We start from the raw sequence: 21,896 nt of genomic DNA on the forward strand, positions 1-21,896 counted from the left end.
TAAAACTGAAACTAATAAAATAAGAGAAAAATTAGTTCACATATTTTTTTTAAATATCATCAGCCTTGGTAGATTCTGAAAGAACTAATGATAAGATTTTTGTTTGTTATAAACAAATAAGCAAGCAAATATAGCCAAACAAACCATAAACCAGTGACTATTCAGAGTGTCAGGAACCTCTGGGAAGCTGTGTAATGTATGGTCAAGAGTGTGTACTACAGGCCGGGCGCGGTAGCTCACACCTGTAATCCTAGCACTCTGGGAAGCCGAGGCGGGCGGATTGCTCGAGGTCAGGAGTTCGAAACCAACCTGAGCAAGAGCGAGACCACATCTCTACTATAAATAGAAAGAAATTAATTGACCGACTAAAAATATATATACAAAAAAAATTAGCCGGGCATGGTGGCACATGCCTGTAGTCCCAGCTACTCGGGAGGCTGAGGCAGAAGGATTGCTTGAGCACAGGAAATTGAGGTTGCTGTGAGCTAGGCTGATGCCACGGCACTCACTCTAGCCTGGGCAACAAAGTAAGACTCTGTTTAAAAAAAAAAAAAGAGTGTGTACTCTGAAGTCAGACTCCCCAGGTTAGTATTATACAAGCTCCCCCACTTACTAATGGTGAGACCTTGGGTAAACACTTAACTGCCTGTGTCTCAGTTTCCTTTACCTTGTCTTTAAAAGAGGGTAATAATGGTATGTACCTCACTAGGCTGTAATACGAAATACATGAATGAATATATATAAGCCACTTAAAACAGTGTGGCCAAATACTGTATGAGCTCACTTATATGTGCAATCTAAAAAAGATTGAACTCATAGAAGTAAAAAGTAGAATGGTGTTTGCCAGGGTCTGGAGGTTGTGGGTAGGGTTGAGGAGATGTTGGTCAAAGAATACAAAATTTCAGTTAAACTAGAGGAGTAAGTTCTACAGCTATTGTACAACATGGTGATGATAATTAATAACAATGTGTTATATCCTTGAAGAGATAGTAGATTTAGATAAGAAAGTATATTTTAAGTATTCTTACCATAAAAAAAAGATTTATGTGTGAGATAATGCATATATTAATTAGCAAAATTTAGCCATTCCACAATGTATATGTATTTCAAAACATCATGTTATACATAATAAATATATACAGTTTTTATTTGTTAATTTAAAAGATTAAAAAAATACAACAGCAAAACAAGGTCTGATATGTAGTCACTGCTTGAATGATGTTAGCCTTTCTTCTTAGAAAGAGTGCTGGGGCAAGACGTTAAGTGTATCAGGACTTTGAAAAAGAGGCAATGGCCTTAGAAGAGATGACGTAGTTTCTAATGATATATTCTTCTCTTTTTTTAGTTCAAAATTCAGCAGTAAAATTAAATATGTCAATAGCTTATCAGAACTCAGTGGGCTGATCCCGATGGATTGCATCCACATTCCAGAGAGCATCATCAAGTGAGTCCTGATGGTTTCAAAGATGTGTTAAGAAATAGTACATGTTTGGAGAGCGGGGTTGGAAAACAACTCCATTCTGCAATAGTGGGGAAATGGCTTATCTTATTTTTAAAGCAATATTAAATTTTCTTCCATAAATAGAGTTGTTTTCCCCTATAACCTATAGATAACTGTTCTATTCTTTAAAATCCTCTTTTGTATAATCTTCTCCTGGGATTATTGATGGTTACTCATTTTTACCTTGAATCCTGTTACCACTTTGGAAAATGCGTAAATTGAACATTCAGCAGTGTATCAGTTACTCGTGTCCCTCTCTCTGCATAGGCACGATGGGGTCTTAGCATAGCTTGGATTTCTTTATTGCCTTATATAAAGCAATTTATCTGCATGACCCTAGGAAAATAGAAAGAAATAACTCTTTCTGTTTCTTTAAATCCCTTTTTTCCCCCATGAGTCCTTTCAGGTGCAAGACTAGGTAGAGAGTATTTGTCCAGTAGTGGGTGGTCAGGAAAGGTTTTCCCTGCTCGGTACGGGGTAACACAGCAGCAGCATCCTTGCTTGGCTTCCGAAGATCTCAGGATTGCACTGCAAAAATAAGAGTAAAAGTTAACTAATCAAGTACTTGGAGCTGGGATTTTAAAACAGGGGATCCTAGAACTGAACTGAACATTCAGTTCAATGGTCCATTGTTGCAAAGAACCATTGTTTTCTATGTGTCATATGTTTTTACTTTCTCTGTGTCTGATTCACTAGTTTTTGACTTGATTAGAATTGAGAGGGACTTAATCATCAGCTCAAAGAAAACAGACAAGTATCACCCATCTTCCTCCATCAGATGGATAGCAAAATGGACCTCTCAACTTGGGCTTCCAAAATTGTCTGTCCCCCACACCTCCTGCCCCGCCCACCATCACACACACAAAGGCACAGAAACTAGAAAGAAAGGATTCTCATTTAATGTGTGTCTATGAAATGCTGGGCATAGAGGTGCTGTATTTATATCATTTATTTAACTCTCATAGTAAATCCCCATTTTACAGATGCAGGGAAGATAACTTAGTAAGAAGTTAATTGTGCAAAGTATAAGTGGGAACCAGGAAGAGATGGAACTAGAATTCAAATTGAGGTCAGCCTGACACCAAAATTCTCATGCCCCTTTCCAGCAGTTTCTTCTACCTCCCTTTAAGTGTCCTTTTAAATTCAAAGCTCAGAAGTGGGTGCATTTGGTTTTCCTACATAACAATATCAGGCATGAACACAGGAGACTGATTGGTCTTATAGTGGTCAGTTGGCCCAGCTGAATCAAGCAGAGTGTTCGTAAGATCCTAATGATGGCTTCAGTCCTCATTAGCCTCATGGGGTTCCCACAGCCAGCATTCATCATAGCTCTGGCTTGCTGCCTCTAAAAACTGTGCCTTTAGAGGCACTCCTACTCTTTAAATAAAATCCACTCCTACTCTTTAAATAAAAAAAAAAAAGTACTGGTGCACTCACTTCCTTTAATGCTGTCTCCCTTTGCAAAAGATGACAAGGACGTTCTCTTTTTCGGTGGAATCGAGCATTGGCCACTTTTCAAGTAAATATGATAACACTTCCATGGTAGGACAGAGACAATAGGTGAAAAGAGAATGGGCTTTGTAAATTTAGATTTGGCCCTTCCCTCCTACCTCTCACTGTTTCTTAGGCTTCAGGCAACCTATTAAAATTCTCTGGGTCTCAGCTTCAGCATCTGTAAAATGGGGACATAATTTGCATTTCGTGGAACAGCCCCGAGGATTGAATGAGAGCACTGTACATAGAGCATTCACAAAGCCTCCCATCACAGAGTTGGCAATCCAGAATGTTATTTATTATAATCACGTTGCTTTGAGAGACTCACTACCAAATGGAAAAGTTCAGCTGAGAAATTAAATTATACCCAGGGTATTTTTTTCATTCCTCTACACACATCAGATTTCAAGGGCTCCATTTGGGAAAAGTTACTTCAGGAGGAAAGGTTCCATCTGGAAAGATTTTCTTCTAGAGAAAGAAATTGAGCATCATTCATGTCCTCCCCACATGTCCATGTTTTCCTCCGTTTTCTGTAATTCATCTTCTTGGGATATCCTCTCTGCCATTTATATTATTGGTCTTCATTGCCTCAATTTCACATTATTCAAATTTCAAATTAAGCCACAGCTTCATTTTATTACTGAATAACATTCAAACAATCTGATCTCAGCCAGTCCCAAAACCAGTACTCAGCTGAGACAGAACCTGTTATGAAAGGGTTTAAATGCAAGAAAAACTGGCCCATCCTGGAATCAGGTTTATACTCATTGATTATAGTTGATCCTCATTATTTGTGGCAGTTACAGTCTATAACGTCACTGCAAAGACTTAAGTAGTGAATACTGAGCTATTGTTCCAAGGGAAAATACAGGGTTAGGTTCCTGCAAGGCTCTGGTCACAATATTTTCATCCGCTGATCAACATATCACATTGCTTTATCTGTGTTTCTGTTTAAAGGCACCTTATTTAGTATATGTTGTTGATTTATCAACATTGAACTCAATGGCCAGCAGCACTCTAGCTTGCGCCTAAACAAAGCTTATCTAACTAACACCGTGTTTTCTCCGTAAGGCACATTGCAGTCTTCGTGCACTTAGGAACACGAGACAGCATTGCAGCACTATGCGTAAGGGCCAGTTTAAACCGCAAAATTACCAACAAAAACATGAAAATAAGAAATATATGGCATTAAATAGACTATGAAAAGGACACTTGTTTATGGTATGAACCAAGAAGACAGGGCCTCACCTTGTTTGACCTCAGGTAGCAACGTGCACATCACACAACTCCAAGTTTTCCCCACCCTGCACATATCCACAGGTGACCAAAAAGAGCCTGGTATTGATTTGGGGGTTGCAAATACAAGTGAACGGGCAAATTTACAAATATGGAATCTGCAAATAATGAGGATGGACTGTATATATTCATAAATTATAAATCATTGATTTATAATGATTATCTAATGAATCTAATGAAAATATGCTTTCTTCCAAAAGCCAATTTGGGCCGGGCGCGGTGGTTCACGCCTGTGATCCTAGCACTCTGGGAGGCCGAGGCGGGCGGATTGCTCAAGGTCAGGAGTTCGAAACCAACCTGAGCAAGAGTGAGACCCCGTCTCTACTATAAATAGAAAGAAATTAATTGGCCAACTAATATATATAGAAAAAATTAGCTGGGCATGGTGGCGCATGCCTGTAGTCCCAGCTACTCAGGAGGCTGAGGCAGGAGGATCGCTTGAGCCCAGGAGTTTGAGGTTGCTGTGAGTTAGGCTGACACCACGGCACTCTAGCCCGAGCAACAGAGTGAGACTCTGTCTCAAAAAGAAAAAGAAAAAAAAAACAAACCCAACAAAAGCTAATTTGATTATTACCATCATGTATTGTTTAACGCTGGGGGATGCTTTCTGAGAAATTCATCTTTAGGTGATTTCATAGTTGTGTGAACATCATAGAGTGTACTTACACTAACCTAGATGGTATAGCCTACGACATGCTTATGCTATGCGCAATAGCCCACTGCTCCTAGACTACAAACCTGGACAGCATTTGACTGTACTGAATACCGTAGGCAGTTGTAACAATGGTAAGTATTTGTATATCTAAACCTATCTAAATATTAAAAAGGTACAGTAAAAATATGGTATTATAATCTTATGGGACCATCATCGTATATGCAGTCTGTTGTTATGTGGCGCATGACTGTCTTTGTGTAGGCTTTTTCTCTCATTTAAAACATTTACCTGTCATTTTTTCCATCTGTTCTCATTTTCCTCATGGCATTCGTTTTTTATCCTGTAAGGTACGATGAAGAGAGATCTTATAAGAGAAGTGTGAGGTAAAAATCTCCTGACCTACAGTTCACGCTGGACCCTCTGTGTGTGTACACCATTGTTTCACTTGTGGGTGACCTCAACATGCTAGAGCATGAGCAAGAGGTCATTGTATCTGTCCCCTGTATACCATTCCTGGTCTTTGTCCTTTGTGTAAAGCTGTTGAGGTCAACCCAATTTGCAACTGAAACCTACTAAACCAGATCATACCTGACTTGGCCCAGGCTGCAAGCTCACTTTAACTGTCCCCAACAGACTGACATGGATGTTTTCAGCTTTCTTCAGCCAGCATGTTCTGATCCCCTTGCAACTCTTATATCTGCCTCTCGTGAAGGAATGTGCAACATAAATGCACATAAACACTGAACGGGAGGAAATGACACCATATTTAATTGGAGGAGTGTGTCTCATTGCTCCAGAGAACAGTTTTTAAAAGCATATATGCACCACTTACATTTGGCTCTGCTTTGCTGAGTGACTCTCTCATGCTCTGCTTGCTTCTTTTATGTTTTCTTTTCTACTGCGATAATTTTTGCTCATGCAGACTGGATGAAGAACTGAGGGAAGCATCAGAATCAGCTAAGTAAGACTTGGTTTTCATTTAGCAGCTGGCATGATGTTAGCTTGCATTTCAGAAATGAACTGGGAGAATCTGCATGCTTGGTGTTTTGTACTTGCATCCTGGTAATAATGCTACATTTTAAAAACTCCCTTTCTTCTATGATAAATGCAATCTCTGTGTTATTCTGACTACAATCTGTTTTTCCCCATGATCTTGGTTATCTGAAGGAATGCATTTATGACTGTTGTATAACTTTTGAAAGTGTACATGCAATTCTAGGCACCACAACAAAAAAGCACATCACAGGGACGGCTACGTATAGAGTAACATCCAGATGATCATTAGATATATTGAGGCAGCAGAACCTCGCTAATTGATATTCATGGGGAGAAATGATAGCAATTCAAAATTTGGAAGATTTTTATAGCATCAATTTAATGGCTTTCCAAAATTTAAAACAACAACAAACACCTTATTAGTGACCCAGACATACTGCCTCTGAGCTATTTTGATGAATAAGGAAAAAGTCATTGCTCCCTATTGTTAAAGCATGATTTTCAAAAAAGCAAAATTATAACTCCCATGCAAATCTAAAATGAACATATACCAATGATTTTATTCAACTAATTTTAATGAGGGAACCAGTAAGGTGTTAAAACCAGTTCCAGGATCATTTGAGAAGCTAGATATCTATAGACAATTTATGAAAGAATATTAGGATGAGTTTGTTAAGTTAGATGCAAAAGTGGTTAACGTCCAACAGAGCCATAAACTGTGATATCAGGGTTGACTTTTCCACTGGATAGAAATTATTTGCATGTTTGCTAGACAAAAATCTATAAGTTAACCTCTGTCCCTACAGAGTTGTAAAATAGCCCAACCAGTAGAAAGCCAGCCTAACTGCACTGAAAGAATCTCCAGTCATTTCCTTTTCTTGTTTCCAAGTTGCAAAGAAATTTTCTGACACTACAAGTTAAATGTAAACAAGTACTATTCAGAAGGTTTGCTCTATTAAGTACATTGAGCTTCTTCTCCATTTTAAATATTGCTTATGCTGTTAATTTTTATAACCAGCTCTCATTTTTGATAGATATTGCAAAAGCAGAAAGCCTGGAGAATGTCCAAATAGCTACAAATTTTGAATAAACAAGATATAAATAGTGAACATTTTCTGCATAGTTGTAAATGCCAATTTCTCATTAAAACACTCCATTTAGACATTTTTTTTCCTATAGTATATTTTTATTACAGGTAACCTATAGCGTTACTTGCTTATAGTATGGATCTTTTGTTTTAAAAATTAAAGGAAAGGTTTTTGCTTTAGAAGGGTTAGCATCAGTATAATTTGCCATTATACTATTCCTATTTTCTTTCAAGATAACTGGCACCGTTTAGAATAACAAAACTCAAAAATAACAATTTTTTATTCTAACAAGATCTTCTTAGTCCCTGACTCAACTGTCACAAATAACAAGTTGTGGAAGTAAGGAAGATATTAGGAATCAAGGACCTGAATATTGGTGTAATCTATCCCTTCAGCATTTATCTGCACTCAATTCACTTTGTTTCATCAGTTTCTCCACAGAGAGAAATCTCCATCAGATTCTCCTTCAGATTTATTTATTTATTTTTATGAATAATAACATATTTATGGAATTATAGAATTCCATAAATTGCAATAGAGAATTATCTATTTTCAAGACAACAGATAGGGGGAAGGAACATCAATAATTTTGCATCCAAACCCACCATAAAGTCATACTGTCATTCTTAATAGGATCATGAAATCTTGCCTCCTTCAATGAATTTTTTTTCCTCTCTATATTTATACTCTTCCTGTTTAGCTACTCTAGTAAAACAATTCTTATTTTTGGTTTATTTGTGTAGCTTTCTTTTCTTCTCTCACATCCATCATTTTGGTCTCTTCTTTCACCCCACCAACCCTGCCCCAAGGTATCTAAATAGCTCAGATGGTCCTGAAAAGTCTTGGTTTCCCACCTAAAGGATGCACTATGCTCATGCCCAGTACATAGTAGATGCTCAATAAATTTATGCTGCATGAATTAATGAATGAGCATAAGGGTCAGTTCATTGCAGTTGAGCAGTGGCTCTCAAACTGTATCATGTGTCAAAGTGACCTGGAGCACCTGTTAAAACACAATGTCCTGGCCCACAACCCCAGAGTTTCTGATTCAGCAGGTCTGGGGTGGAGCTAAGTTCCCAGTGACACTGGCACTGCTGGTCTCAGGACCACACTTTGAGAGTCACTGCCTGAAAGTGAAGGGCTGAATAAAAGTAGTTAGATTTGTCTTTGGAGTCTGTGCTCTTGCTTTGGATTCAGCGCGTGAGCCAAAAACCTGAAGAATCCTCCTTAGTTGGTCCTTCTTCTTTCGATGAAGTAGGTGACATCACATGTTGAGGAATTGAGATATATCTGCACATTGAAAAATGTGTTAGGGCCAGGGGTGGTGGCTCACGCCTGTAATCCTAGCACTCTGGGAGGCCGAGGCAGGGGGATTGCTCGAGGTCAGGAGTTCGAAACCAGCCTGAGCAAGAGTGAGACCCCGTCTCTACTATAAATAGAAAGAAATTAATTGGTCAACTAATATATAGAGAAAAAAAGAAAATTAGCCGGGCATGGTGGCGCATGCCTGTAGTCCCAGCTACTTGGGAGGCCGAGGCAGGAGGATTGCTTGAGCCCAGCAGATTGAGGTTGCTGTGAGCTAGGCTGATGCCACAGCACTCACTCTAGCCTGGGCAACAAAGCGAGACTCTGTCTCAAAAAAAAAAGAGAGGCCGGGCGTGGTGGCTCACGCCTGTAATCCTAGCACTTTGGGAGGCCGAGGTGGGCGGATTGCTCAAGGTCAGGAGTTCAAAACCAGCCTGAGCGAGACCCCGTCTCTACCAAAAATAGAAATAAATTAATTGACCAACTAAAAATATATAAACAAAAAATTAGCTGGGCATGGTGGCGCATGCCTGTAGTCCAGCTACTCGGGAGGCTGAGGCAGGAGGATCGCTGAGCCCCGGAGATTGAGGTTGCTGTGAGCTAGGCTGACGCCACGGCACTCACTCTAGCCTGGGCAACAAAGTGAGACTCTGTCTCAAAAAAAAAAAAAAAAAAGAGAAAAATGTGTTAGGAGAAAGCATTCTACTCTGTTGACCCCACAGATGATAGAGTGCCTCAGAATCCTACCACCTTAGACCAAAAACACCTTTTCAACCACCCTTCGGCCTCTAAAATGGCCCCTGAATTCTAGAGCAGACTGCATATGATGATTTGGGGTTCAGAAAACATGGTCACTGCAGATCTATGGTTAGAAGCCAGATATACCCAGTTCATTTTATTCACAGACATGCCTGACTTTCCACATGACTCTATGAGAAAGCTTCAGGCTGGGTCTAACCAAAGGCAAACATATATTTGGTCAGGGAACAAAACGTTTCTGTCGCTTTACTTTATTCCTACTAGTGTCTTTCAGTACTCTCCCTCTCCCCTCACGTACACACCCCACCACTCGGACTGCACCCCACCTCCAGTTGACTTCAGTACTCTCCCTCTCCCCTCACGTACACACCCCACCACTCAGACTGCACCCCACCTCCAGTTGACTTCAGAAGGCGGTTTGATCAGTCAGCCTTATCTTTTCTCTAAAATCTTAGATCGCTACAGGAAAGAAAATATTTCTGAAGAATAAATCGTATACATAGAGCCATTCTTAATTTGAAAATGAGGAAGAATCCATCTGCTGCCTTTGGAGTGGCAGTATTAAATGGTTCGCAAATTGCTGTTTCCTTTTGGAGGATTACTCGAAGTTAAAAAGCAGAAAAGCTTGGTTTGGAAGATTGCCCTATCTTGACTCCATTCCAGCTTTGCTAGGTTTTTCTAGCACACTGTCAACACTTACTTGCCTGTCCTTGTTCAGTAGAGTTGCCAAACAGTCTCCTTAAAAATACTAGGCCACCAAGGAGGGTGGGGAGGGAGGGAAGGAAGAGCCACTGTCCTGCCTGGGGAGAGAGCCTTCTGCCATTTTCAGCAAAATACCTCTAATGTGCAAACAGATAAATTAGCTTATGAAATTATTCACAAATTACAAAGGGAATGCTTGCATTTAAAAAGGATCATAGAGCCGGGTGCAGTGGCTCACATCTGTAATCCTAGCACTCTGGGAGGCCGAGTCAGGAGGATCACTCAAGGTCAGGAGTTCAAAACCAGCCTGAGCAAGAGCAAGACCCCCGTCTCTACTAAAAATAGAAAGAAATTAATTGGCCAACTAAAAATACATAGAAAAATTAGCCGGGCATGGTGGCGTATGCCTATAGTCCCAGCTACTTGGGAGGCTGAGGCAGGAGGATTGCTTGAGCCCAGGAGTTTGAGGTTGCTGTGAGCTAGGCTGACTTCATGGCACTCTAGCCCGGTCAACAGAGTGAGACTCTGTCTCAAAAAATAAAAAAATAAAAAGGATCATAGAAGTCCTCTAAATAGTGTTTCTTTGCCAATAATAAAATATTTACCAGGGGAGAAAAAGTAAGAATTGAAGTATACCAAGTATTAATGAGGAATTAATATAAAGCAAATTTAAAATTTGCTAACAGAGGAATCACACCACCATAGAATATCAAAAACAGCAAATATTACACAAAGAAGCACAAATGCCATCCAAAAACTTTTATTGCATTATTTTGTATGGTTACATTTTTCTTTCTGGGCATATTCAGTTTAGGTTAATGTTAGGATTCATTTGTATTACCCGAACACAGCTCAGCTGTATGGAGTGGTGAGTGTCCTGTTATTTTTCTGTAACAGCAACAGTAAGGAGAGCTGATACTGGCATTTTTTTCTTTAGGGTCTTGGAAAATCCTCATTCTTGTGAAAACTGAAAATTAGCTATGTTCATGTTTAAATAAAATCAGGCTGCTTGAGAGAGATTTTCCTTTGTGTATAAAGTATTTTAATTATTATTTGAGGTACCAATAGAATTTTATAATATTACGTTCTCTGAATAAGATAGGTTGTAAAGTCAGAAAAAAATGACAAAGGACAGAGGAGACCACTGGAGGTGTTTCAAGCTTTTAATCTTTCCTTTTTGTTCCTAAATCATGGGTAATCACTGTATTTCAAAACTGGTGGGAAAGAATCATCTGCTCAGGTGTGGATTGGTTCAGTATTAGCAACAGGACCACATGAAACAGTTTCAAATGCTCCAAATCTGTTGTGCTTACAAAGTGGTAACTAACAGTAGAGAAAATGTTGACTGCTTCCTGTTTTTTCCTTGCACTCAGAACTAGCTGCCTTTACAATGATCCAGAAATGTCTTCTATGGAGAAGGAGTAAGAATTCACCATTAATAACAGCTATGTGGTTACTTGTAGTGTTGTGTGGCCGGGCTCTGAAAGAAAACAAATCACACTAAGGACTGGGTAAACCTCATTTAGATGTTCAGCTCTCATGTAAGAGAAATCTGCCAGCTTCGCACTGTTCCATTCATGATCACCACCTAAATTTCATAAGGACAATCTAAGCATTTACATATGACGCTCTATTTTTCCAATCCAAAAACAAGGAGAAAATGAATATTAGAGCCAGATGTGAGAACACGTGGGCAAGAGGGATGCAACTCAGCTTTCCGAATTACATCGTCCGTTTTAATTAGTGAAAGTGGGAACTTCCATTTGGATTTAATATTTTGGCGGATGGGGGAGAAGATGTCCTTGTTTTGCAAAGTCCAGGAGGCATTTGAGTCTGGATGGGACTGTAGGAATGACCTAGTTGGATGATTCCCACCTTATGAGAAATAGAAATCTGACACGTAGTGAGTTCTCACCACGCGCCAGACTCTGTCAAAAGCTTCACACGCAGTGCCTGATTTTAATCTTCAAAATAAATTTATGAGGCACATTTTACAGATGTGGAAAGAGGGGCATAGAGAGATGATCTGAGCAGTCCAACGTTTTATAGCTGTGAGAATGGCCCAGATCTGGAATTTGAACCTAGACAGTGCAGTTCTGGAGCCAGTGGTTTTTAAATCAGAAAGAGGCAGTCTTAGTGCTGGAATGAGTGTGCCACCTCTGCCCTGACTAAGGACAGAACCTCTCAGCTGGGAGAACAGAGCTACTTAGTGACCACGTCAGTTTCAGGGAGGTAACTGTGGTCACCAACATGCTCTTAGAGAGAACTTGACCTTGACCCAACGAGGGGCTCCTAAGTTGGTTTGAGTGATGGAGAATTGAACATTGTCCTCATTCCTAGGACTGGAGAAGGAGAGGCAAAGATCAAACTTAAATGTGTCTCCGTTGTCACCTTTTGTGACAAAGGAAGCTCCTTTTCCTTGAGGCCCAAAGAGAAGCTGGAAAATCAGGGTGCAATAACTCCGCAGTGGCCACGTTGACCCTAAAACTTAAAGGAAGTTTAGGCACAAAAACTCCAGCGAAAGTCCCAACCGAACAGCGCACAAAGACCAAAGACCGTGGGGGGAACTTTGAACTCACACAGCTTGTTTTTCTGAAGGTCACTCTTGCATCTCTTTGAGATCAAGACAGCAATCGGTTCAAGCGAATAGCCACATGAAATTCTACAAAGCAAAAATATCCCAGTCCCCCAATCTATCATAGACCTTTTCTCAAATATTTCCTCCCTCGGCAAAACAGAGCGGCCCCTCGAGCAGCTCGCCGTGCCCTGGTTACCAGGCAGCGTGGAGGGCACACCTGGAAGCCCAGTTACTTGCTGGCGGGGCGCTGCTACATCTCGGGGTTTACCCTCTCCTTTGCCTGCCTTGTATGTTTTGCTCCTCATTCGTATGTAGGGCTGTTTTCCTTGGGAAAAGGGCAAACAGCGCTTCCTGTCTGGGTTCATTCCAAGGCTGGGCATGGAGGAGGGAGAGATGCTGCAAACGGGGAATGTAACTTCCTACTTGTCAGAAGAACACGTTCTTCTCCAGGCTTCCCTTCCTTCAGTCCTCTCTTTCCTAAGCCCTTACCAGGCACACGGTCAAGGTGTGGAGAACGAGAGCCAGGATGAGGGGCAGGAGTAGCCAAGAATTGTTTTGGCTGACTTCCAGCCCCGGATTTCTGGCTTCCTTTTAGTACTAGAATGAGGAGCTCCATTTACCTCCCTGTGGCCTCTGTCTGCTACAATCCATCAGGGACAGGGAAGAATTCTGTGTGGAAGCATTTTACACCTTCTGTAGCCGGTGTTGGTTGAATGGACAAACTGCAAAATAAGCAAAGAATCTTGCAAGGGGCTCACTTAGGACAGTAATAAACTGAAATGTGTGTGGATACCGTAGTGGCTTCTTGTTTTCCTCAGAGAGAGGAGGGAAGGTTATGCCCAGCTCCACCCTCTTCCTACATAAAATGCAAAATGCAAACACTCATATTCATCATTAAGCAATATTGTCAGACGCTTGGTAAGGGACCTCATCTAATACATGTTAGAGGTGAAATGGCCTATTGTAAAATTATCAGAAGGTTGCTCTGTCTCACTGCAATGCTAGCTATAGAAAACTAAGCTCACCTGCCTAAAGATGAAGGATATTCAATTCAGATGAAAGATGAAGTTTTAATTTCAAAAAGAATATATTTTTAAAAGTAGCCCTGAGCCGGGCGTGGTGGCTCACGCCTGTAATCCTAGCACTCTGGGAGGCCGAGGCGGGCGGAGTTCGAAACCAGCCTGAGCATGAGCAAGACCCCGTCTCTACTATAAAGAGAAAGAAATTAATTGGCCAACTAACATATATATAAAAAAATTAGCCGGGCATGGTGCCGCATGCCTGTAGTCCCAGCTACTCAGGAGGCTGAGGCAGAAGGATTGCTTGAGCCCAGGAGTTTGAGGTTGCTATGAGCGAGGCTGACGCCATGGCACTCACTCTAGCCTGGTCAACAAGCGAGACTCTGTCTCAAAAAAAAAAAAAGTAGCCCTGGATGCTTTTCTCCCTCATTTTTAGGTTTGGGTTTTATTTATTTATTCAAGTCCTAAAACTTACAACACACCTTTTTTGTATTTTTACATGTATTTTTAAAAGTATAAATGATCAAACACGGTTCTATTTGGGGAAACTTAAATTAGCAGTATTGTTAGGAGCTTCATTATCTCCACAAGATTACTGTTGTCTCAAAAATGAATCTTCTGTGTGGTTTCCTGTATTTACTTATAAGAAAATCGTTCACTTTTGACTATCTCTTGTTTGTTCTATAAAATGGGTAAATAGGTCTCAGTCTTTTAGCTTTTTGGTTACCAAAAGCTGAAGGGATGAATTAAACCCTAGACAGTTCACCCAAAAAAGTCAGCACGAAAAATAAAGTGTCCTGTGATGGGCATCTTGGCATAAGTGTTGGTTCAGATTTTTATCAGGAGCCCAGATGGTGCAACACAGTGACCATGCACTTTAAATTTCACAAGATGATTTCAAATATTCTGCCCCACATTCACACTTTTTAGATAATGTGCCACAAATTTTGGTTTAGTAAACATTCTCTTGGTTTGGGAGAGAAACTGAGCCAACACAGTGAGAGAAAGAATAGAAGTCCAATTACCAATCAAACTAATGCAGGCTTCTGGGAATAACTGCAGCCAGGAAGTACAATTTAGGAGCAAAAACAATATCAAAAAATGACCCATCTTATAAAGGTATGTAAGAAAAAGATCTAGAGGTCATAGTGAATAAAAAGAGAACACCTCTATGCTGTGAGCTAGGCTGACACGCCAGGGCACTCACTCTAGCCTGGACAACAAAGTGAGACTCTGTCTCAAAAAAAAAAAAAAAAAGAGAACACCTCTAAAGTAAAATTCTGCAGGTAAGAAAACAAATCAGATGCTTGAGGGCATAAAAAACAGATTCATATTCATGATGAGTTGGCCTCCCCAAGAAGACAGATTATTGCAAATAGAATAATTTGCAAAGAGATATTTTCTCATTTCAAAAAAATACTTAAATACTAATAGTAATAAGAGACATTACAGTATGTTGGCTATGTACAATTAAAAACTTTTAAGCTACATTTTTAGCAAGCTGCAAGAGAGGTTTGATTGTTCCGTTTTATTGACACAGAAATGGAAACAGAGAAGGTAGGTGATTTGGCCAAGTCCCCGCAGCTAGTAAGTGCTGGAATTGCTAATATTTTAAAAGAAAGATACTTTATTACTATAAACTGGGTGGGCAGGCAGCCAGGGTTATCCATGGCTTTATTTGCAAAGCTGCTAGAATGAATACTGTTCAACTGCTGCAAATTCCACAAGTAAAGCACAGTAACCTTTGCAACGTACAGGCTTATGGCTCAAGGGGGCAGAGATAAGCAAAATCTGCAGATACTTCCCAAATTACCTTTTTCAAACAAACCATTTCTCTGTTTTCATGACTGAAATTCTTCCTCTGACTGTTTGTTGGCTTTTAGTGCTAGGAAGTTGTGCTGTGTTCACTAGCACTTGATTCAAGAGGGTTTTACTTATTCCCTAGATACTTGGAAACCCACTAGACATTCTTAAAAACAAGATTTTGTCTAGTTATAAAGATCCACCTTATTAAGTTAGGCTGACCTCTTTTAGTCAAATCCTTTGGTTCCTAGAAAATAGTTGTTGTGGGGTTTTTTTCCTGCTTTGTTTTATTGTTTACCATTTCTTACTGTTTAGCACTTGTCAGATATTACTAATTTCAGGCAGATCATTTATTTGCTTCACAAGGAAAGGCCACTTAGTAAAACAGATCTTACTTCCAAAGTGCAATAATGTTCCTTATCTTAATTGACTTTAGGAATGAGCCTTAATATGAGTCTTGTTTCCTTAAATCATTTTGAAAAGGTGTAAAATGCTTCCAGAAACAATTTTGTAAAAATAAACAGATTCCATATTTTACAGAAAAGCTTGGCAACTAGGGAAAGATTGTGTTTTAGCAGATTTTTCTAGCATAAGAAACTTGCATGATTTATTTTCAGTAAGTCCTTTGAGGAAAAAGCAAACACATGCCACCCAACTCATTAAAAATGTTTCTCATTTAGTTTCTCATGTTTCTCTCTCTTTTTTTTTTTCTTTCTTTTCTTCATAGTATTGACTTGAAGCTGAAAGAAAAGCCCTAGTTGGCCATGCTGGAAGAGGAGGATGCCTTTCTGCTTCGTGGTTCTGTTGAAACATATCTACCTGGAAGAGACAGGGCTGATGTTGACCTTTTTCCACTTTGCACTACCTGGTGCCATTCTAAATTTCTAAGGGGTAAAATAGGAAGTGAATTTGTTTACTTTTAACATGTTTTATGAAACTGTGTGTACTTTCCTATTTTGCCAATTATGTGCCTCTAAGATTTTAGTTGAACCTTAGCAAGAAAGTACGACCTTCCATTTCAATATTTTACTAACACTTGGTGCAGTGGGATCGCATCCCTTAGGCCAGTGTTTACCAGTAAGGTACCTTTAATCCATGTTAAGTGTGAGTGGATATGTTTCTGTAGAATAGCTGGGTTTCTCCTTGGTTCTCTTAGGTTCTCCCTGGGAAAGTTGCCCCCACGTAACTCCACCTTCGAAATCCTAAACCTGCTTAGGACAGCCACAAACCAGACACCAGTGTGAAGCCATCATCCTTTAAGTACCCACTTTCTTCTTGCTCATGGGAATCTCTTTTAATCTCTCAAAGGGAAGCCAGGCTTTCGAACTCACATCAATTTTATTTTAGTTATCAAGTTGAGCATCATGTTTTATGTGAACTGGTATTTTTTTTTAAAAAAAATCATCATTTCTCCAATGAATGGTGATGACCTCCACATTGCAAAACCGAAGGATCAGTGTTGCATGTTTGGTGTCTGTCTCCCCTTCAGGCTGTAAACTTTGCTCAAGATGTTACATTTTAAGTGCCAAGAACTCAGTGTAAGGTGGCCTACTCAAAACTTACTTGGTAACATTCAGTTATCCAAATTTCTCTCTCACATGCATTATAAAAGGAGATCTGTTTTAAACACTGTAATCAGATTACAGGCTTAAAAATAAATTCAAGTTTGTACTGTCACTTACAAGATATTTTCATATGCCCTTTCACAATGCCAATGTGATTTCAGATCTGTGGCTCTCTAGCAGAGGGGCTGGAAAACTACAGCCAACTCTAGTTCACCACCGTAAGCTGAAAATGGTTTTTACATTTTTGGTTGGAAAAAAATTTTTTTGAATATTTCATGGCACATGAGAGTTATTCAAATTTTAGTATCCATAAATAAAGTGTTATTGAAACACGGCCACACAAATTTGTTTTCATACTGTTTAGGGCTACTTTCACAGGATAACGGTAGAGTTGAGTAATTGCAAGAGCCTATATGGCCCACGAAGCCTAAAACATTTACTATCCCTACAAAAAAGTTTGCCGACCTCTGTTCTAGCAAGTACATCCTTTCTCACTCCATCTCCCATTTGTATGTAGATGGTTTCTCTAACAGAATGGACAGATGCAGCTGCAAAATAAATGATTTTTGTGAGAAAGAAATTTTTGACATCCAGAGACGGTCAAATACACTACATGGCCTGCCGAAAAAGACAAGGCGCCCCAGCCTCGGGTTGTGTTGCAAGACCCAAGGTGAAGCCTTCTTAGAAGCTCCTCCGTAGCTATTTACAGGTGTTGCCGAAGTCTTTGCTTCACTCTGAGAACGTTTCTTAGTCTCCAGGGTCTCCTATTACAAATAAACTGGCAGAAATGCAAGCGAAGTGGAGAGGGTCACCATGGTCTCATGGTGGTGACTTCATCCAGCAGAGCTGTCTGGGACACCTTGAGCCCTGGCTATTAGCAACCTTGAACTGCTTCGAGGTAGAACAGGTGGTTGCGTTTCTCTGACCTCATTTGCTTCTTGTCTCCTCTCCTCCTTCCACTCACACACTCAGGTCAGCTCTCTTTCCTCCTTAAGCCTCCATGGTTCTCCATTTTCCCCTCTTGGTTTTTTCAACTTAGAATCTTGTCGAACCGTGTGTTCTATTGGATCTCCTTCCTCATAACATCCGACTTATTTGATACAAATAAATAAACCCTAGGGCCCATCCTCTCTCACAGCCCACCACCACTTTTTTTTTTTTAATTTTTTAGTTGGCCAATTAATTTCTTTCTAATTTTTAGTAGAGACGGGGTCTTGCTCTTGCTCAGGCTGGTATTAAACTCCTGATCTTGAGTGACCCTCCCACCTCAGTCTCCCAGAGCACCACCACTTTTGAAGCCCAAAGTATGCCTCTCCCACAACACCTCGTTGACATAAACACAGTGACCCAATATTCTGGTTTGTATGCCTATTTACCACTCTCGCTCAGTAGTGTCCCATTTTGGAAAATGAATTCCGTGGTCGCTCTAGGAGGTAATGAGGAATCCAACGTTCAGTTTCAGTGGTACAAACCTGAGGCCATCGGCCTGTTCGTAGAGGGTTCTTGTTACAGCCAACCAGACGCAGCAACAGTCTTACCATTCATATTTTTTTTTTCTCAACTTGTCCAGCCCATTTATGGAAGACCACTCAGGTGGAATGCTGTTTGAAGCTTTATCTTCCTACACTGAAATTACAAGCATCTTGCCCAACCGATGATTTTGTTCAGGCTGTTCTATGGTCTGCATACCCACTCTGATATTTAGGCATCTGCTATTTTATTATCTTAAAAAGATAAATTAATTTAATTGCATGTGCTAGAAAAAAGCTACCATGTAAATTCAATCCAAGTAAATAGAATCATAGCCAAATCCTGAAAAAATAATCCCTAAGCAGATAGGTAGACCTATGTAAACATCCACATCGTTCCACTATCTAGCCCTTGCATTCTGAGCATTCTTGCTTCGGTTCTGACTTCTGGGAACTGCTTTGCAGTTCTTCATCTGCAGTTTCCTGCAGATTTGTAGTGAAGGGAACCAAGGGGTCATTGGGGCGTACGCATTGTTTTCTCAAAGTGGCAATTGCTCTTTGCCTAGCTCCTTGATTAAGAGGAAGAACAAAAATCTACACAGAAGTTACTGTCAGGGAGTGAGAAAATTTCTTTGAGGGCAATAGCTAGGTGGGGAAGAAAACCTTGAAGTTCCTGTTGAAGCCATACAATGTTTTATGGGGTTACCCTCTAAGACATACCCTGAGATATGTGAGGAAGTCACTACTCCTAGCCTTTGTTATTAAGATATCGTTTTAAGTATTCAGTTATGGTACTATGTTTGCAACTCTCGTCTTATCACAATGCCTCAGTAGTTTGCTCCCTTAGAAACATTTAGATGTGCACAAATTAATCTTTTATATATTTAAAGGTTTTTCTATCATGTATTTGATTGCTCAAAAGAAAGTATCTATTAGACTTTGTTTTGGTAAACAAATTCTCCCTAAATAATGTGGATTAATTAATAATATAAAAATATGTAATGACACAATATATCTATATAACCTCTCTGTATAATTCAGAAATAAAAATTGATTCCACATGCTATGCCTTCTTTCTTTGAGTCAGCAAGAACCTTTCTCTGGCTTCACTTTGCAGCCGTTTTCTCTGGACATGAATCTAGCTGGTACTTGGTACCAGAGTCACCAAGTTTGAGTGACCTTTCCTCGTCACCCAAACTTTATTCTCTTTTGTCTATCATGGCTCGAAGGGCAGTGGACTAAGCTTTCAGAATGTGTTGTGTACTCTTTGGATGAGCAATTTCTTACTTAGGAAATGTCTCCATGTTTCATGGTTATTTGATTTTGCCAACTTCCCCTTTCACTTGCCTTTTTATGGCATATATTTATTTTTAAATTAAAATGTATTAAATGATATTTTATTTTTAGTTGTTTTCTTTGTTCACTTTTGCAACCTTCAGGCAAAACCAGAGTTGGAAATAACCACTGTGCTATTTTTTAACGGAATAAGCAAATGTGTACCCCTGCTTCTCAGAATGTTGTTAGACTAGAGCAGGGGTCCTCAAACTTTTTAAACAGGGGGCCAGTTCATTGTCCCCCAGACCATTGGAGAGTGTGCACTGTGGGCCCGGGACGAGTCAGCTGCTAAGCAGGACAGGCAGCGGCAGCAAAAACACCCGGAGGCCTGATAAATGTGCTAGACAGCCCGCATGTGGCCTGCGGGCCGTAGTTTGAGGACACCTGGACTAGAGACTAGCCAAATAAGAAGTTGCTCTACACAAAGTGAGACATTGCACGTTCTCGTGATCTAGGAATGAGTTCTGGTGAGTACTGTCCTCTTCCCAAGGAAGAGAAGCAGAAGAGAAGGCCGGAAGTAATTGCAGGCAGATGAAGCACATGCTACTATAAGGTGTACTGTTAGATTCATTCTGTTCCTGGTACCTAACTGTGGTGGCAGGAATTGGAGTCTGGGTAACATGTGGTGACTGCACACTATCGTGTATACACAGTTGTCAGAAGAAATCTACACGTTCATGCAGTAACACTTAAGTCATAGAGTGGAAAAAGTAAGAATGAACTCAATGTTTATAGCATAGCACCACTTATACAACTTTCAAACATATACACACACAAAACAAAGCTACACATTATACAAAATCCTTTCATATTTAAGGACTTAGCACACTCTTCGGAGTGAGCATAGGGTGTGGGGATCAGGGGTGAAGTTGGGAGCCTAATTAAAAATCAAAATCATAAGGGGCCTTTTGTAGGCTGGAGTTAAAAATAAACAAAACGAGAACGTAAACGTTCAGCCAGGACTTTCGGTCATAAATCCTAGAAACGCTGTGTTAGGACACGTTGAGTCCTCAGGGGGGACTATTCCCTTCCACGGCTTCCCTTGTACATGTGTCATTTCCCCGCGTTGGCCATGTCACTGCACGGCCACTTGCCAGGAGCCTGCCCCGGGTTGCATCATCCTGTACAGTCATGGAGCTTTCAATTAAGCCGATGCCTTTTGACACATCAATCTGCACACAGCTGTGGGCTTCATTTTATTTATTACTATTTATTTAGAAACAGGGTCTCACTGTGTTGCCCAGGCTGGAGTGCAGTAGCACAATCACAGGTGACTGCAATCTCCAGTGGCTGGGCTCAAGCAATCCTCCAGCCTCAGCCTCCTGAGTAGCTAAGACTAGAGGTACACACCACCACACCTGGCTAATTGTTTAATTTTTTGTAGAGATGGTGTCTCACTATGTTGCCCAGGCTAGTCTTGAACTCCTGGCCTCAAATCGTCCTCCCGCCTCAGCCTCCCAAATTGCTGGGATTATAGATGTGAGCCACCATGGCCAGCCTATGGGCTTTAGAAAGCAAGGAGACTGCCTTATGAGGCTAATTTTCCTAGATAGTTTCATTCCCATTCGTCCAAAATAACTCTCTTTAACCAGGCAAAATTATTTATTCTCAATATCTAAATATTTTAATGATATTTAGATGGCAGGTGCTCATAACTGCTATCCATCGTCTCTCTAGCCTTTCCCCTGGTGAGAGACCCACAGCCCTTGACACTTGATCATGCTGTCCTTGTGAAACTCCTCCCACTCAGATTGGGTGAGCTGAATTACCTTGTTTTCCCCCATTGCAATAGATAGCAATAGATACCTATTGCTACGTTAACAAATTACAGTCGATTCTCACTATCCGCACTAGTTCTGTCCTCTAAAGGTACTGAGAACGCAGAATTAGTGAGCGCTGATCCATCGCTCCTGGGAGAATACAGGGTTAGGTTTCTAGGAGCCTCTGGCCACAACATTTTTGTCAACTAATCAATACAAAGGCTGGTTTTATGCATGTTTCTGTTTAAAGATTCCTTATTTAATATATATTGTTGATTTGTTAACACTGAATTCACGGCCAACAGCCTGAATATAATTTAGGTCTGAATGAAGCTTCTCTTACACACATATTTGCCCCATAAGACACATCACAGTCTTCTCGCGTTTAGGGACGCCACGCAGCACTGCATCGCTATGTTCATTTTAAACAGTGAAATCAGCAACAAAACAAAACAAACCAAAACACAAAAATGTGGGGGGAAAAGGAACTAAATAGGCTGTGAAAAGGACATTTGTTCATAAGAGCTGAAACAGGAAGGCAGAGCCTTGCCTTGTTCTACCACAGCTGGGA

General features: G+C 40.3%; 1 protein-coding gene across 10 annotated transcripts in view; it reads left to right on the forward strand.

Moving 5' to 3' along the window:
• PRUNE2 (prune homolog 2 with BCH domain) overlaps positions 1 to 20,761 on the forward strand; it is a 260,827-nt gene extending 240,066 nt beyond the window's left edge. For 2 of the 10 annotated variants that reach the window (XM_076008614.1, XM_012759790.2), the window contains exons 16-18: positions 1,346 to 1,444; positions 5,869 to 5,907; positions 11,170 to 11,221. In XM_076008614.1, coding sequence (XP_075864729.1) covers positions 1,346 to 1,444; positions 5,869 to 5,907; positions 11,170 to 11,221 — 190 coding nt within the window. Of the gene's footprint in view, positions 1 to 1,345; positions 1,445 to 5,293; positions 5,330 to 5,868; positions 5,908 to 11,169; positions 11,222 to 15,923 lie in introns of those variants that run through there. The other 8 variants (XM_076008613.1, XM_076008612.1, XM_076008617.1 and 5 more) reach the window with 8 other exon arrangements.
• The last annotated feature ends 1,135 nt before the right edge of the window (positions 20,762 to 21,896 follow it).

The sequence above is a fragment of the Microcebus murinus genome, chromosome 12 (genome assembly GCF_040939455.1).
Source record: "Microcebus murinus isolate Inina chromosome 12, M.murinus_Inina_mat1.0, whole genome shotgun sequence".
Taxonomy (NCBI): Eukaryota; Metazoa; Chordata; class Mammalia; order Primates; family Cheirogaleidae; genus Microcebus; species Microcebus murinus.